Below are 15820 nucleotides of genomic sequence, written 5' to 3' on the forward strand. Positions count from 1 at the left end.
AGGCCACGGACTATCAGCAGCTGTGACAGAGTGAATGTTCACCCTCCTGTAGGACTCAGTCACGCCTCGTTTATACAATGAGTTCAAGTGTAAACGCAAACTTTTGTTGCATTTTGGATGTCCGTTTGCACGACGGTGCTAGAAGAAACTGAAAACACAGCCTTTCGAAAACATCTCCCAAAGTGGAGCTTTTCGTCAATGCTCTGACTCCGTCTCCGTGGTAACGGGGGAAATTCTGCAGGTTCTTCTGCTCATGCTCAGTAGATGGACGATAAGAACAATGTTTCCTCCAGGGTGTCATGACTTACAGTCCATATTCTCCCGGGACTTGGTAGTTTTATTTTGACAGTTGCCGTAATAACAATGCGACTTGGCCGTCTGTCCACTAGAATGTGCAGTTTCTCCCACTGTTAATGTTTTTAGGGTATTGTTCTCTGTATGCACGTGTGTGTGTGTGTGTGTCGTTTCATCACAAAAACAAACAACAGCGCCCACTAGTGGTCCTACAGGAAAACTACATCGTTTTCAGTGTCTGCCATTCCCGTGGAAACAGACTTTTTTTTTTTTTAAACGTTGCTGTGTAATCGTGAAACTTTTCTGAAACAGAAACACAAAAACGAAGTTTTGTCCTTAGTCCACCACGTTGACACTACAGATGAGATTCCCTGAATAAATAAACGCCATCCAAGGTGGAAGATGTTTTATCTTTGCTGTTGCACAAAAGTGGTAAAACTAAAGGATTATGGATGAGATAAGCTTGGGGGACACTTTGTATTCATGTGAAGTTTTTTTTGATTTTTGATTTAAATCAGAAAAGCGAAGCTGCGTTTTTGTCATATTATTTTCAACCTTTTGGCAAACTCGTTCCTTCCTCCCCCGCATTTGGCAAACCATTGGTATCCTCTGACTTTTCTATTTGTTTGGACCTCTGTGCACTTACAGTTACATCAAAGACAAATATAACTTGTTTCTACAAGCTCTTTTCCTTCTCCTCACTCTTTGAAAATGGGTGTTTCTATCTCCATTGGTGAAGGGAGGACCGTCCATGTCCTCCGGAGCCTGAAGCACGCTGCGACTCTTAGCGATGTTGCAGATGTGAGCGGTGAACTCTGGAGCCAGCTCGGGGTGAGTTTGTGCTGCGGTGAAGCGGTTACAGGCACATTAAGTGGGCCACGTCGTTCCGACAAAGCAGCGGTGGGTAATTACAACAGGTGGTTGGAGAGTTTTCCTCTCCTTCTTCTGCAAAGCCACAGCGAGCAGATGACACCGAGCGGATCACAACATCTCACATTTTCTTTCCACTCGAATACTCTCACACATACTCCTCTGCCTCTCTCGCTCTCTCTCTCGCTCTCTCGCTCTCTCTCTTCGTCTATGGTGTCTACCTTTCCACTGGCTCTGCCTTATGCAAGAGTGTGTATTTTTATGTCTCGCATTAGCTGGAGCGAATAATACCACTCAGTGAATGGCAGTCTGCTCCGAGGCCTTTTCAGACATTCAGTCACTCCTCTTCTAAGAATAACCAGTGTGCATCGTTGCCAAACGGTCCCTCTCCCTGATATTTTTTTTTTTTTTCTCACAGCGTCCAGTGATTGCTGCCTTTATACCTCGCTCGCTGATACCGAGCTCTCGCATTAGCAAGCCGTGATCCAAATGAGAAAAGCAGCATTGGGGACGCGAACAGAAAAGGCGAATTGAGCCGGGATCTGGGGCAAAACTTGGACCCGTGTCAAGTCTTCTCAAAATCATTAGAAGGCCCAAGAAGGCCGCTCACCAGAGAATCTCAGCAGCGAGGCAGCAGACAGCTTGGTATGTGAGCAAGCAGAATAAAAAATGAAAGCTTTTGATCGGGTTTCAGAAGGACTCTTTCATGCTCAGTCTGGAGAACTTTAGCCGAACCTGTCTGACAGCTCACCTTAACCAAACCTCATTTCGTGCTCACGGAGACAGAATTGTTTCTAAATTGTAAGTGGCTGCCGCGGACTGCTGTGAAATGTTAAAGACGTATTAACTGTGCAGCTCTGGACCGAATGTTCTCAGGTTTTAAAGAACTGTGTGCCTGGGAGAGGGGGGCCGGCGATGCATGTGAAAGGAATGAGCAAAACGCAGTTAAAGGAGCAGTTCCACATTTTTAGAAAACATGGATTTTTGTACTGAAATAGAAGACGCATAACAATCAAGCTGCAACGGGCAGCACAGAAACATTCCACTTGGGAAGAAAATAAATCAATAATAGCTTTGTTAAAGGTGTAGAAAACCATTTCTTGGCATGATCACAAGCTTCTGAAATGACTCCGATCAAGAACATTAACATGCAAATCTAATAGTGTAAAGGGACATGAAGCTCTGCCACGAACAGCATGAAATTAAACAAGAGAACTTCAGATAGAAGAACATATGAGCACACACAACTGCAACACCAAGCACATTTATTAAAAAATACCAAATTCTATTCAGCATGAAATCAACCCACATGCCACATTTCTAACCTGCAACTTTATATTGAATCGAATTGCATGATAGAGCCGACGCTTTTCACTTTAAGTACCGTAAATACTTTGTGAAGAGAAACCTGAACAATGGTTTGGTAAAAGGTTTAAAAACAAAACTTGTATAGAGTTTGGTTATCCTGGGCACTTATGAACTATTTCCAACATAATAAATACACACTGTTGAAACTTTTCCCAGCACCAAAACTGAAGATCACACAAACCACATTGAAATAACTAAAGTCTCACTTTGTTATCATTTCAAAAATAACAACAAAAGTCAAATCCTTCCAAGCACTCGCACGTATTCTGATCGAACGATCTAAAAGAGGTGTCATTTTAATGAAATTCTTCATATGAGGAGCCACTATTACAATGATATTCTCAACATTTTTGTTGTATGACTTTTCCCTCAAACTTTCCCTCCCAGGCTCTGTAACCTGGAGCACAACTGTTGTGTTATGCAGGGGCCTATATGTTTAAAAATAGTCGTACAGTAGCATGAATTAGGTTTTATGTGCACAGTGCGTCGTTCAGATTTCATAATGATCATTTCCCCCATAATATCGAAGGAAAAGCATAAATCGGGTGCTCTCACGAAGAGACATTTTACCAAAGCAAAGGGCAGAACATAACAGTAGTATCTGTTCCCATGTTTGGCATAACCGTGTCATCCTTTTACAATCACAATTGTGGAAGAATTAGTGAATAAAGTTACCCTCAGTAAAGGAGTAATGATTAACCGGGATCCGAGTTTGGAAGTATCAAGACAATTTGCACATAAATAGTGCCTCTGCTCCTTTGGATGCTTCTAATGTGGATAAATGCCAGCATTTCAAAATAAAAAAGAACCTGCTGAGATTAAGGATAAAGTGAGAAAAAAAAATCACCAAAAGAAAGACATATATGATTTATATCATCAGTATCAGTAGTTCTGTACAATGTTGAAACAGCTTAATTGGGGAATTAAGTTTTCATAAATGCATCATCTGGGAACATAAGTTGGTTTTTTTGTTGTTTTTTTGCTTCTTAATCAGATTACCTTTAAATTAGCTAATCTGTGGTTTCAGGCAGTCAAACATTTGATGTGTGGTCTTCAAACAACTCAAACGCTATAATTATCATGCACGTGGAATTCATATCAGGATGTGCAGTCGTTGCTTCCTCGGGGTGAAAATATTAAAGAGGAAAAAAAGTGTTGAATTCTTCCAGGTGTCAAAATCACTTGTTGCCGAGTCCCACTGGAACTAATAAGGCAGTCCATTTTCACCCTCTAAATCCCCTGCATTGGCTAAAATGACTGATTTACAGCTAAGACATGGAGCAAACTCACATGATTATATATGTATTGTATTTTACTCTTGTACAGCTGTTCTGTGTGAAAGGTGCAAAACTTTCCCATCCCAGAACTCGCGCCTGCGTTTATAAGGTCTCCCAGGTAAAAGTCCAGAGGTCTGTTTGGACTCGTTAGGACAATAATCAGATTTGAGGCTTGGAGTGTGCGAACCTGCACGGCCAGCAGGGCTATTCTGATTTAAAGTGTGGTTATCAAGGCGTTGGTGGTGCCTAAAATTAGTTTCACTTGAGGCGTCATGAGGGTTTAGATATGCTTAGGAGGCAGTGCCAGATGCTTTCGTGGCTTTCTGTGTGTTTACTCAGACTTTTTTTTTTTTTTTTTTTCCCTTTTTCATAATGTGAGTAATGTTTCACATAAGCATGCAGGACCAGTGATAAATGTTACATTAGTTTAAGTTTACTTTATAGTCTCTTTAGGGATAATCCCCCTGGGAATCGATCAAACAAAGAATGTAATATGAAAAGTGATCAAAATACACTCACACTGCAAGACAAATGCATTTCAGTTAGTGAGTCAAAGACGTTTTCGCCTTTTAAATGTGATTTAAACCAGTTTTCACATTCATTTCGTCATGTTTGTTTCTTAAATTTATATTTCAACTGATTCTAGTGGGGGTTAAAACGAGGGGGAAAAAGTCATCATTGTATACAAAACGGTCACATGAAATTAAGTTTTCATTGATCTTCTTCATTCTTTCAAAATTAACTGAATTTAACAAGTAAAATCTCCTATAACCAAAATAATATCACAGCTTAAAACATGTTTTATTACCCCCAAAAATCCAGACTGGTCTTAATTCACAGCGATTTGTGTCAGCTGATGAAATTTAGTTTATTCTTGACATTCATGCCTCCCCTGTTACAATCATCTCCTTTCTTCTGCATCAAACAAACATGCAACTGTCATCTCCCCTTCGAAGAAACCCCGCCGCTTTGTTGTCACAAAGAATAATTACAATATAATTGCATGATGTATGATATGAAACCATGCTGTGAAAGTAGCACACCAGGCACAGGACATACTTTTCAAAATCAAACCAGGATTGTGAAAAGTTATGGAAGAGTGATTGTGAGCGAGAGAGCATTTGTATCCATGGCAAAGGCTTTAGATGTTATGTGAAAACCATTCTGTGTCATGTGTTCACATGGAATACATATTACTTACATATGTCGGATGAAAAAGTACATTGAGGTCTGTCCTGGGGGACCACCAAACAACCTCTAACCTGCAGTCAGGGAATAAGTTAATGTAACTGTAGATTTTCTTAAGTACATGCCAGGGAGATTTTCCAAAGGGACGTTTCTACTGATGGAAAACAAAGTGCACAGTGATTTTACATGACGATAGAGTAATATTATGATATGTGCATGGGTGAGATTAATATGTATGACTGTGAATAAAAGCTAAGTTTAAAAGATTTTGAAGGACGTGCAGGTATTGGATTTTTCGGTGGGCACAACCTGCTTATTGACCAAAAATTAGCTCCTTCCTTCATGACAGAGTGCAGTTTATAGTTCTGCTTATAGGGTGTTTAATGCTACATTCAACATATCGACGATTGTTATGTTTATGGATTTGCAAGCAAATAGTTGCAGGCCAAGTGTCTTAACAAGTATTCAGTTTCAACTTGGCTTCAGCCTGAACGCTCCGCCTGCTCTCGCTGAGGATATTGACTTTCCCGCAAGTTAAAGTATTTAAATGTGGAGGGAGACAGATGCTGGATGCGGACTGGAGGCGACCACTAGAAATACACGTGTGGGAGGAAGGTTGACGTTGGCTTTACAATGTTTTAGTGCATCTTAGAGAGACACAGCGGCTCCGACAGTGACTTAACATTATTTTTTAAAGACAGTTACAACTTATTGTTAAATCGTTTTTGACGAAATCCAAAGTGCGCGTCTTACCGCTGATGCGTAAAGATCCGTGCGTAAAACTACAGCTCTTCACTATTGCTGTGTCAAAGCAAGTAAAGGAGGACTCGCTTCCACTGTGAAGCTTCAGTGGTGAATAACTGACACGAAGACGGTCTGATGGAGGAGCTTTTGGTGACAGCAACATTTTCTCCGGACTTCAAATGGGATTAGCGCCGCAACGCCTTTAGATCTTCCAGAACTTTTGTGTGTCCTATCGGCAGAGTGGAGAGAGCATCCAGTACCTGGATGGGACCCTGACAGTTTTTGGATCGCTTATTTGCAACGGGTATCACTTTCTATGTGAGAGAAGAGGGGGAAAAAAAAACAAAAAACAACTGATCTGAAATCCCCATCAGGAGCAACTTTATTTCCTAAAGCTTCCAGCACCGGATCAGTGGAGTATTCATGAAGCAATATTTGAACTATTACAAGATGAGGCTGAGAACATCGAGGTTAGGTTATCTGTAAGTAAAACATGGCAATATTGTGTCGTTGTTCAGTCTATTAAAATACAGCAATAAGTTACAGCTGTATACATTTTTGTTTTGTTTTGTTTCTGCTGCAGGTTACTTCAGTTCACGGCGCTTTGCTTTTACGCACAGGTAATTCGCTTTTCTACTTCATTGAAACGCACACACACACACACACACACACGAACTGATTAATTGAAGTGAAACTTTAAAGCAGGCACAGGCGCCCTGCATAACGGCGTTTCAACTTCTCCAAAAGGCTGCAATAACAATGAAAACATTTTATTATGAGTGCTATGGCAATTGGCAACAATTCAAACATCTTGAAAAGAGGTAAGCTCTGGCCTAAAAGGTAATTGTTAAAACATATGTGGACGGAGACCGGCTGAAATGAGGAGGGGGGGGGGGAAGAAGAAGTCAAGAAGAGGTGAAAGATCATCGGTGGTAAAAACAGTCCATCAGAGACAAATGTCACCCGGAAAGCCATCTCCAAAACCGCAGCACAAATAAACGCATGCACTCAGAACAAGACTGTGTTGTTTTAAATATGATGAATGACACCAGGAGCTCTCGGCCGCGGCCTTTCGGGGCTTCAAGTCTGCTCCACTTGATTATTTTCATGCAGACAAAATTTAAAATAGTCGTTTTCAATGTCATATCCCGTGACACGTGTTTCTCATTGTCTGGCAGAACTCTGTGCAGTCCACCCCTAACTTCAAGCACCATGTCACCGAGCAGAGCCGCCTGTCGGACCGGACGAGCCGCAGGCTGACCCGCACCTACCAGCTGTACAGCCGCACCAGCGGGAAACACGTCCAGGTCCTGGCCAACAAGAGGGTCAACGCCAACGGGGACGACGGAGCCGTGCACGGTGAGGACGAGCGACAGACGCGCGGGGACGCACTGCAAGCGCAATTTACGCACTCCGAGTTAATTGAATTTGATAATTGCCAAATGAGGGTGTAACTTTTGCGGGAGTTCCCGGTTTGACCTTCCTCATAAATTATCCCATGCAATAATAAATCCAAAGCTACATTTCACGTGTGATTAACATACAGGCAGCTGACCAAAAGGTCCACATATGTTAATCCATTCACTTTTTATTGTCTCTGAAATGATGAAGCGACTTTATTTCTCGATGCCCGTGCGTTATGGTCAGATCAATCAAATCCCCCCTGACAGTTAAAGACCATCGTTTCTCACAGTTCAGTGCGTCGAAACCTCGGGAAGACCGTGTTGAAAAAAGCACAACATGCTCACTGTATATACGCGGGAATTGTTTAAATTCAGTGGTGCGCGTTGCAGCGATGAAAAGCAGAATAAATTATGTCGTTCTTGGCAGGCTGTAGGAAAACTCCTGAGCCAGAAGAAACAGTAGTAGCAATTGTAAACATCGTTAGTGGCATCACTGTTGCCATCTTTTATGGCCTTATGCAGATAATTTATTTCTCTGGTGTGCTGGTGGTCTAGAAAGGCCTTGACACCTGTTATGATGGACTTTCTTTTCTTTATTCTTGCAGGGGGGGGGGGGGACCCTCCTTAAACTTAAAGCCACCATAATTCCTGTCACCAAAGGATTTTGTGTGTGTGTGTGTGTGTGTGTGTGTGTGTGTGTGTGCCATCTTTCCACCACAGCCACCACCATCCATCCACCTCTCTGCCTGCTGCCTGCTTCTTGGAGGCTGATTTTATGAGGAATTTTCATTGCTTTACAACTCAATGTATGACTCAATTTATAAGGAGCGGTGAAGTCAGCATCTTCACTTTATACCTTTCCCTCTTTTTTTCCCTCTCCTGAGTGCACTTTTGTCTTTCAAATTTCGTCTTTCCGCAGACCCAGTCATGCACACACTGGCTACACACCCTGAGTGGGTGTCACTCTTGTAACTGGCCCAAATCTGACCGTTGCTCCGTGCTCGTGGCCGCGTCCCTGACCGCAGTATTCTCACTCTCCTTTATCCCCAGTCTGAGCTGCATCACAGCACAGCATTGACAGACACCCACAAGCAATCGTGCCGTGTGAAAACCACCATCCTCTGATGCTGTTTTGGATGGCTCGTGTGTTTTCTTAAAAGGTGTCTGCTGAATCATTTAAAAAAAAAAAAAAAGCAAGAAAAAAAAAAAAGCTGGAATTCGATGTCACCTTCATGACTGGTCGCTGATTGTTTCAGGCCTGTTTAATGTCATTAAAACACAGCAGGGTTCAGTTTACTGCAGCCTCTTCTCTGCATAAAAAGTACATTCAGTGGAAAAGGAGTGCAGAGCTCATTTATCTCATACAATGTAACATCACCATCTGCATGCCTGCACCGTGTCAAAGCTGTGTCATCTCATTAATTGTGATTTGTTTTGTCTATGCAGCTAAACTGGAAGTGGAGACGGACTCTTTTGGAAGCCGTGTGCGCATTAGAGGAGTTAAGACAGGATACTACATATGCATGAACAAGAGGGGAAAGCTGATTGGCAAGGTAATCTGGAACTGATCATTTTGCGGCCGCCTGAGACTCTTGCGACATCTTGAAGTTTGTATATTCCTCGGAAATGTTACTGCAGTTTTGCATCTTACGGCGAATCATTGTCGAGGCAATTTTGAAGTCAGTGCAGATTAAGATTTGAGACGTGTCCGTGCAGCCCTCCTAAGGTTTCAAACGCTAGTGGATTGTCTGGAAAAATAAAGATGATGTGTCTGCTTCCTGGAAATCACCCAAAATATCTCTTTTCACTCCCACTTCTTGTGTCCCAGCGGAAAGGACGAGGCAAAGACTGCATCTTCACCGAGATCGTTCTGGAAAACAACTACACAGCTCTCCAGAACGCCAAGTACGAGGGCTGGTACATGGCTTTCACACGCAAGGGACGTCCGCGGAAGGCCTCCAAGACCAAGCAGCACCAGCGAGAGGCCCACTTCATGAAGCGTCTGCCCAGGGGGCACTTGCTAACCGAGAGGAGGCCGTTTGATGTCCTTCCTCTCGCTGTCCCCGTGCACCCTTTCAGCAAGCGGACTAAACATTCCCATCAGCAGCGCTCGGGGGGACGCTGACGACTGAAACCACTGAGGGAGAACTGCGGATGAACCACTGCGAGAACAATTTAAACAAAAAAAAAAAAGTGCTCAGAGTCAAATTAACTTTTGCAGTCAAGTGCCCGTACACACTTTCTTTTTTTTTTTTATTTGCCTCACTTGTGGACTTATTATGTAATTCTTTGTACTGGATTGTATGTAAACGTTGATTATCTAATCTGCTAGTTGTTTTCAATTCAGTCAGACTATAGGAAAGATCCTTTCTTATTAAATCAGGGGCATTTGAAGTACTGAACAGCTCAACAATAATGTCCTGAATGAAACCCTTGGATTAGACGTTAGCCAGGTCAGCAACAAAGAATGTTTGAAATGAGTACAGTGAAGCTAGAAACGGCAGCTATCTGTGGTTACAGCGTTTGAGTCTCAGTCGACACGCTATCTTGCCTTTAGGAGGCCATTTTGGAGAATATGTAACCAGTTTTTTTTTTTTTTCTACATATATGAATATATTTTTACTGTAAAAATGTAAATTACATGAAATGATGGGAATATTTATTGTAGAGTGTATATTAAAACCACTAAAGACTCAGATTTTCTCTGTTGTGGTTGTTTCGGGATGGAAACTCGCGTACAATGTTGGTTGCCCCCCAAAAACTTTTTTTTTTTTTTTTTTTTCCTCCTTCTTCGCCGAGCAGGAGACCCAGATAACTGAGGGGCAATATCTGTGACAGGCTACTGAATTCAATGTGCTCAGCAAGTGAGACTTGGGCCTGAATGGCCCGAGCTATGCATTAAAAGCGATGAGGTCAGCCCACCATTTTGGCCCAAACAAAGGTTACCACCATGTAGTTGCATTTCTCACGATCGCACACCGTAACCCTCTGATCAAATGGGCCCTTTGTGGAACCTCATATAAAAGGGCATGTTATACAATAGTGGGTTCGAATAATAACACGAGGAGGGGTCAGTTATCAAAAAGAAGCCAGTCACACAGGGAGGGGTAAGGGGCTTGGAGGGGGCTCGCGGAGAGGGAGCTGAGGGGTTTGCAGAAAAAGCATCAGGGCCTGTGTGGCAAACGGTGGCATCGGCTGAAAGAGGGGGAATGGCTGGGAAGAGGCATTCTGCAATGAAAGGGAGGCAGAAAAGAAACCCTCTTCCCAGAAGCAGTTGAGCATGACCATCAGAGGCCAAATGACAGGGGAGGAAGAAGATCCTGCACAGAGGGACTCGGCCGCTCTCACAATGCTTGAGCTGGATGTCCAATTTGTTAGTTGGTGTTTGCTGCCACAGGAATTTGTTTTGACAGCAGCTCCGGCTCTCAAGCCTGCAGAGTATTAAATAAAACTACCAAAATTAACACTTCAGAATCAAGGCTTTATGAATTACATGCAAAATCTCAAGTTCCCAAACACCGCTTGATCAAGTTAGAAAGTGTTCTTGTCATATCTTTTTTATAATTATTATTAAACATCCTTCACAAGAAGTAACAAAACAACAGGACAGACTGGATTTCCAGTGTTTTCCCCCGATCCCTGTTCTTTCCATCTGGAAGGAGACAAAGCACAATAGTGAGAGAGAACTGCGGTTTCGTCTCTGGTTTTTGCACTTGCTTGCTGGGTTTGGACAAGTGGGGGGGAAAAAAATGCAAGGAATCACAACGTCGAAAAAAATCTATATTTAAATGTCTCATTTCAACAGCACTCGTCATTTTTCTGTCTCAGGACTTCTGACTGGTCCATGTTTCTAGTTTTTATTTCACTTAATTTGGGGGGAAAAAGAAAATCCCACTTTAATTATTTTTGCTCTTGTAAATTTCAGTGTGTACACAGACATTTCCATGAGTGTATGACGTTATAAGGCTCCCTGTTAGATGACAATATCAGAGCAAATTTAGATTAAAAAAAAGAAAAGAAAAAAGAACAAACAAACAAACTCTGGATCTATTTGTGTCCGAGGTGCTTTAGCCAAAGAACACAAAAGTCAGAGTGACCCTCTGTTGTAATGGGAAACGGTAACACTAGTTTCACTAATGGCTTTCAGGGTGGCCCACAACGTGCACGGAGCATGAGGGTATTCATTTAACACAAATGGGATGTCCTCGGAACTGTGACCTCGGAACCAACAGGGTTGGAGCATTGTGTGTTTTGAGTGTTTTACAAGAACATCAGTGAAAGTAAAGGTGGTGGGTTATGTGACCCCCGTCAAAATGACTCCACAGTGGGTTTGTTAACAGAGGGAAAGTCTGGTGCTAAATAAAAAACAAATAAAAATTTTCCGTCAAAAAGAGGGAGAGAAAATGTCTTGTTGTGGAAACTAAGGGATGATTTACCTGCTTGTATCAAAGATAATAGCTTAATGTGGACTCACATTTGTACAACACAGAAACGTCTGAGAAAGGCACTGAGAAACTAATCTGACGACGGCAGCATGACAAAGACATGAGGGCTCGATTGTGACAGGAGATTTTTGCCCTTTGCCCTTAAATGCAACCTGGAATTATTCCCTCACTCAGTCAGAATTCACTGGGTATTAAAGTCAACGTCAGTTTCTTCAGCTCCCTCAGCAGCTCCTGCTCAGCGCTTAGGATCTCTTCGGGTTTTTTGTACTGAAAAGAGGAAAAATATACAAACTCTGTGAGTAAATAATTAAAAACAACTCAAAAGACACCAGAGAGCTGTTACTGTGGACAATAATTAAAACATCCATGACAAATAGTGACGATCTTCTCTTCTTGACGGTAGCTGTCTTGATTCAATCCTACTGTCAAGTGGTTAAGATTCCACATTCATTATTTCTAACGTGACTGTATTGAAGCCGATGATTTGAATGAGATGATTTGAATGAGATACTCACGCTGACTATCAACGTGTTGTTGGCATGAGTGAAGCTGAGAGCCGAGCTGTCCAAAGGCAGCTCACTTCGATCCAGATCAGGAACACTGAACTTCTTATAATACCTGCAGATACAGAGAGAGCAGGGACACCGATCCATCACCGAGCTGCACTGTGCAGGGAAATGCATTGTAAACACTGCCATCTATAGGGAGCGTGCAAGTACTGCATGCAAGAAATTGGAAAAACAGAGGAACAATTTACACAGACCTACGACCCTCAGACTCTATGAGGGCAAAGATGCAGGATTTCTGATAGGTTGGCAGGTTTAAAACGTTAAATAAAGCACAAAGTAATATGTTGCAAGTTTGCATGAAACAAACTCCAAAGATACCATAAGTGACAATTGGACAAGAACGAATATTTTTAATAAGTTGCTGTGTTTTGCACTAGAAGCTATTGTAAATATGACATTAAGTGGAAATTGCACAAAACATATAATTAACTGTAAACTTGTCCACAATGTAGTGCTTGCAAGAACAAAATGGAAAAGCTGTACAGTTGTAGTCATTTACAAGAGTGAGGGCATAAAATAAATTAATGAGTGGATGAGTTAAAACTGTTTTACCACTTAACCCAGAAAAAAAAAAAGGTCATTGCTTTTGGCCCCAAAGAGGAAAAGTGAAAGGTCAGTGCTCATCTTGACTCCATGTCACTCAGGACATCACATAAAACTGGAACCTGGGTGGAGTTCTGGACTCACACCTGAAATTCAACAACTAAAATCAGCTCACTACCATCTGAAGAGCATTGCAAGAATGAAAGGATTTCTGACCAAACGAGATTCAGAGAAACTTGTTTAGGTATTTATTTTCAGGAGGTTGGATTGTTGTGAGAGTTGATAGGTCTCAGTAAAGATATCTACAGCTCACCCAGAGTCGTCACCAACACCAACAAAGAGGGTGGAGCACATTACACCTGAGCTTCTTTCTGCACTGGCTGCCTGTGTGACAAAGAACCCACTTCAAAATCTGACTTCTGCTCTATAAAGCTTTGAACGGTCTTGAGCCTAAATACAGTACAGGTTTTCTAGTAGAATAGGAAACATCCAGACCCCCGAGGTCCCCAGGAAGAGGTTTGTTAATTGTTTCAGAGTCAGAAGAAACGAGGTGCAGCAGGTTTTAGTTCCTACACTCCTCACCTGTGGAACAAAGTCCCTGCTGCCACACACACTTCTTTAAATCAGGACGGAAAACACCATTATTTGCTCGGGCTTTACATTAAACAATAGATTTCACTTATTTTACTACCTTTATCCAGATAAAGTTTTTATTTCATTTTATTATTTTACTTTTACTTTTCTTTATGCTGTTCTTAATGGCATAAATTTGGAATAGATTTGCCTTGCCTATAGGTCATCATGCTTTTATTTTACCCGTTCGGCCTACTTGAGATTAAAATATTGTGCTGTGTTTTGCATGGCCCCGGAAATAGACTTAACTGAATAATAGTTAGGAGAAAAACTAGTATTCTGATGCATACTTACTTTTTGTTTGAGGTCTTTATGATGATGCATCTCTCAGACGGCTCAACAGAAACACTGAAAACATCTTTGGGGTAGAAAAGGTTGCGAATTCTCCACTGAAAACTGCTTTTTGTATCTTTGCGCATAAAAACAGGCTGTGAACAGAAAAGAAAGAATATAAATCACTTGATGGTTCAGTGAGTAATTATAAACAAGTAAAAAACAAGAGTACCCACATTGGAGCAGCTCTCTTTGATCACATCAGAGTCCGAAGATGAGGCCGAACTTGTCAGTGGCTCCCCAACCTCCACCTGCCACTGGCCCTGAACTCCAAGTGGGCTTTTTTGGCGCCACTTTCGTACTGGAATGTACCAAAGTTTTTACGTTCTAAAGGACACAAACTATGATGATTTTCACATCAATGATCATAGATGAGCTGATCCGATGCTTACCTATGAGCTCATCTGTCTTTAAGTCGTAGTCCTCGGCCATTTCTTTTCCATCTTTGAAGAGGTAGTGGATCTTCCTCTTACCTGGAGGTGGAAAGTGGAGCTTCCAGTAACAACATAAAGAACATAAGACTGTCTTTTTGATTCATCACAGGCATTAAAATGGTATTATTCTGAATTTTAAATGTGAGATTTGTTCTGACAGTAGAACGTTAAATGTGTTTATCAGATCTTGTGTAAGGTCTGGAGTCTACTTGGCTCCTCTGTCTGATCATTTATTGGAAGAGAGCTCAGTGTGGGGAAAGTCTACTAGTACTCTTAAAGAGAGAAAAGACAAGACACAACCTTCAAACTTACATATGAGCACAGTCACATTCTGTGAAATTGATTTCTGGTGATAGATTTCAGGTTTGCCAATTTAGGAATGGTTGGATTTACATGGGATTTAATGGTGGTAGTAATTAGAATATCTGTGGATCGACACAAGAAATGTACTGTAAGGTGGGAAAGGTGTCAATAATATAGATTTATTGATGAAATTGTTTAGAGTTGTTCTGGCTTGGACTTGTTTTTTAGTCTCTCCTGGTGGCATATTAAGTTATGTCATGACTTGAGTGTTGTGGAAGCGCGTTTGAATCCATTCTGTGGCAAAAACATCATCTGGAAAGAAAGAAAAAAACACCCTATGCAGCATCAACTTGCTGTGACGACCCCTGCAAAGGACTTTTTGTGTAAAACACACTTTTCCATGTGTGTTTTAGAGTGGGTGATGGGTTTGATGCATAATAAAATTACTGCCAGCTATTGTTTTTGGTTTTGTTTGTGACTTTCGGTCTGCTTTAGTGACTCCACCCAGCCTTACAGGGCGTGGAGAAAAACATCAGACACCATGTCATATGGTGGAAAACTGCTTTGCTTTCTTTCTGTTGTATTTAATTCAAGTTGTTCTTTTCTAACCACTTAAACAAGGCAATCTGTAGTGGATATTCCAAAATCTTTTGTCATATGGAAACCTTATGTTTCGCCATGTATGTGGGAATTTAACACAGTGGTTTTTGAAAGTCTTGGAAGACAATTGAGACTGTTCTGCCTGTTAATGTACCACCTTTGGTTGCATCAATTGAGTACACAAGTCAGAGCTTCATTCATTTCTGGATTCATAGTCAAGGCCTACTACACTTGAGTAAATTACTGACGGACATCATGTAGCTTGCAGCTCCTCATGAGACCTGAAACAGGCCTAAATTCTTTCATTCACGACAGCAATATTTAAACACAACGAGAGAGCGAGATATGATCATACCGAACATTTAAAATACGGACGAAAAAATCGAAACAATACAACACGTGTTGTCACAACTCAAACTGTACTTTTATATCGTATTTCTGTGTGTTTTAAGATTCTATGTGTCGCCCACCTGCACGTTGCTTAGCAACAACTTTAGCTCCAAAGCTAACTACTAAACTGAGTTAATTGAGCTCTTTATTTTACCCAAACTGATTCCCAATGAGATGATGCATTAAGTTTCTGAAGCAGTTTGTCTTAGTTTCACTCACCATCGTGTGATAGAGCCGTTCTCCTGGCTGATTTTAGGACATCCGTCCAGTTTCGATCAGCCATGTTTCCAAACACTGATCCACTTCCGGACTCGACCGGTAACCACGGCAACCGTATGCCTACACAACGTAAATAACGATGTATTTATTTATTTGATGAATTATTATCGATATATTTAGTATCTGAATTTCAACCAAACGTATAAA

The 15820-nt window shown here is 41.5% G+C and overlaps 2 protein-coding genes across 4 annotated transcripts; one reads left to right on the top strand and one right to left on the bottom strand.

The window, feature by feature from the left end:
- Positions 1–5560: 5560 nt before the first annotated feature.
- On the top strand, positions 5561–9840 carry fgf8b (fibroblast growth factor 8b). 2 transcript variants are annotated; one of them, XM_080464702.1, is made up of 5 exons: positions 5561–6223; positions 6325–6361; positions 6920–7100; positions 8591–8697; positions 8973–9840. In XM_080464702.1, the coding sequence occupies exons 1-5, from the start codon at positions 6165–6167 to the stop codon at positions 9267–9269; spliced, it is 681 nt and encodes a 226-aa protein (XP_080320828.1). In that variant the 5' UTR covers positions 5561–6164; the 3' UTR covers positions 9270–9840. The 2 variants fall into 2 exon arrangements, with proteins under 2 accessions (XP_080320828.1, XP_080320829.1); XM_080464703.1 differs by having other exon boundaries at positions 5570–6223; positions 6968–7100.
- Positions 9841–10911: 1071 nt separating this feature from the next.
- On the bottom strand, positions 10912–15698 carry dpcd (deleted in primary ciliary dyskinesia homolog (mouse)). 2 transcript variants are annotated; one of them, XM_080462915.1, is made up of 6 exons: positions 15614–15698; positions 14060–14159; positions 13844–13968; positions 13629–13762; positions 12105–12207; positions 10912–11856 (listed from the first exon to the last, which is right to left on the bottom strand). In XM_080462915.1, the coding sequence occupies exons 1-6, from the start codon at positions 15614–15616 to the stop codon at positions 11764–11766; spliced, it is 558 nt and encodes a 185-aa protein (XP_080319041.1). In that variant the 5' UTR covers positions 15617–15698; the 3' UTR covers positions 10912–11763. The 2 variants fall into 2 exon arrangements, with proteins under 2 accessions (XP_080319041.1, XP_080319040.1); XM_080462914.1 differs by having other exon boundaries at positions 14060–14140; positions 15614–15695.
- Between the last annotated feature and the right edge of the window lie 122 nt (positions 15699–15820).

The sequence above is a fragment of the Lipophrys pholis genome (assembly GCF_963383615.2).
Source record: "Lipophrys pholis genome assembly, chromosome: 5".
NCBI classification, from domain to species: domain Eukaryota; kingdom Metazoa; phylum Chordata; class Actinopteri; order Blenniiformes; family Blenniidae; genus Lipophrys; species Lipophrys pholis.

Excerpts from the sequence above, each read along its gene's own strand:
- fgf8b (XM_080464702.1), top strand. The coding sequence starts at position 6,165 with ATGAAGCAATATTTGAACTATTACAAGATGAGGCTGAGAACATCGAGG. Across the intron at positions 6,362-6,919 it reads CGCTTTGCTTTTACGCACAG|AACTCTGTGCAGTCCACCCC; the intron begins GTAATTCGCTTT and ends ATTGTCTGGCAG. Across the intron at positions 8,698-8,972 it reads GGGGAAAGCTGATTGGCAAG|CGGAAAGGACGAGGCAAAGA; the intron begins GTAATCTGGAAC and ends CTTGTGTCCCAG.
- dpcd (XM_080462914.1), bottom strand. The coding sequence starts at position 15,677 with ATGGCTGATCGAAACTGGACGGATGTCCTAAAATCAGCCAGGAGAACG. Across the intron at positions 14,141-15,613 it reads AACGGCTCTATCACACGATG|GTAAGAGGAAGATCCACTAC; the intron begins GTGAGTGAAACT and ends TTCCACCTCCAG. Across the intron at positions 13,763-13,843 it reads TCAAAGAGAGCTGCTCCAAT|CCTGTTTTTATGCGCAAAGA; the intron begins GTGGGTACTCTT and ends TTCTGTTCACAG.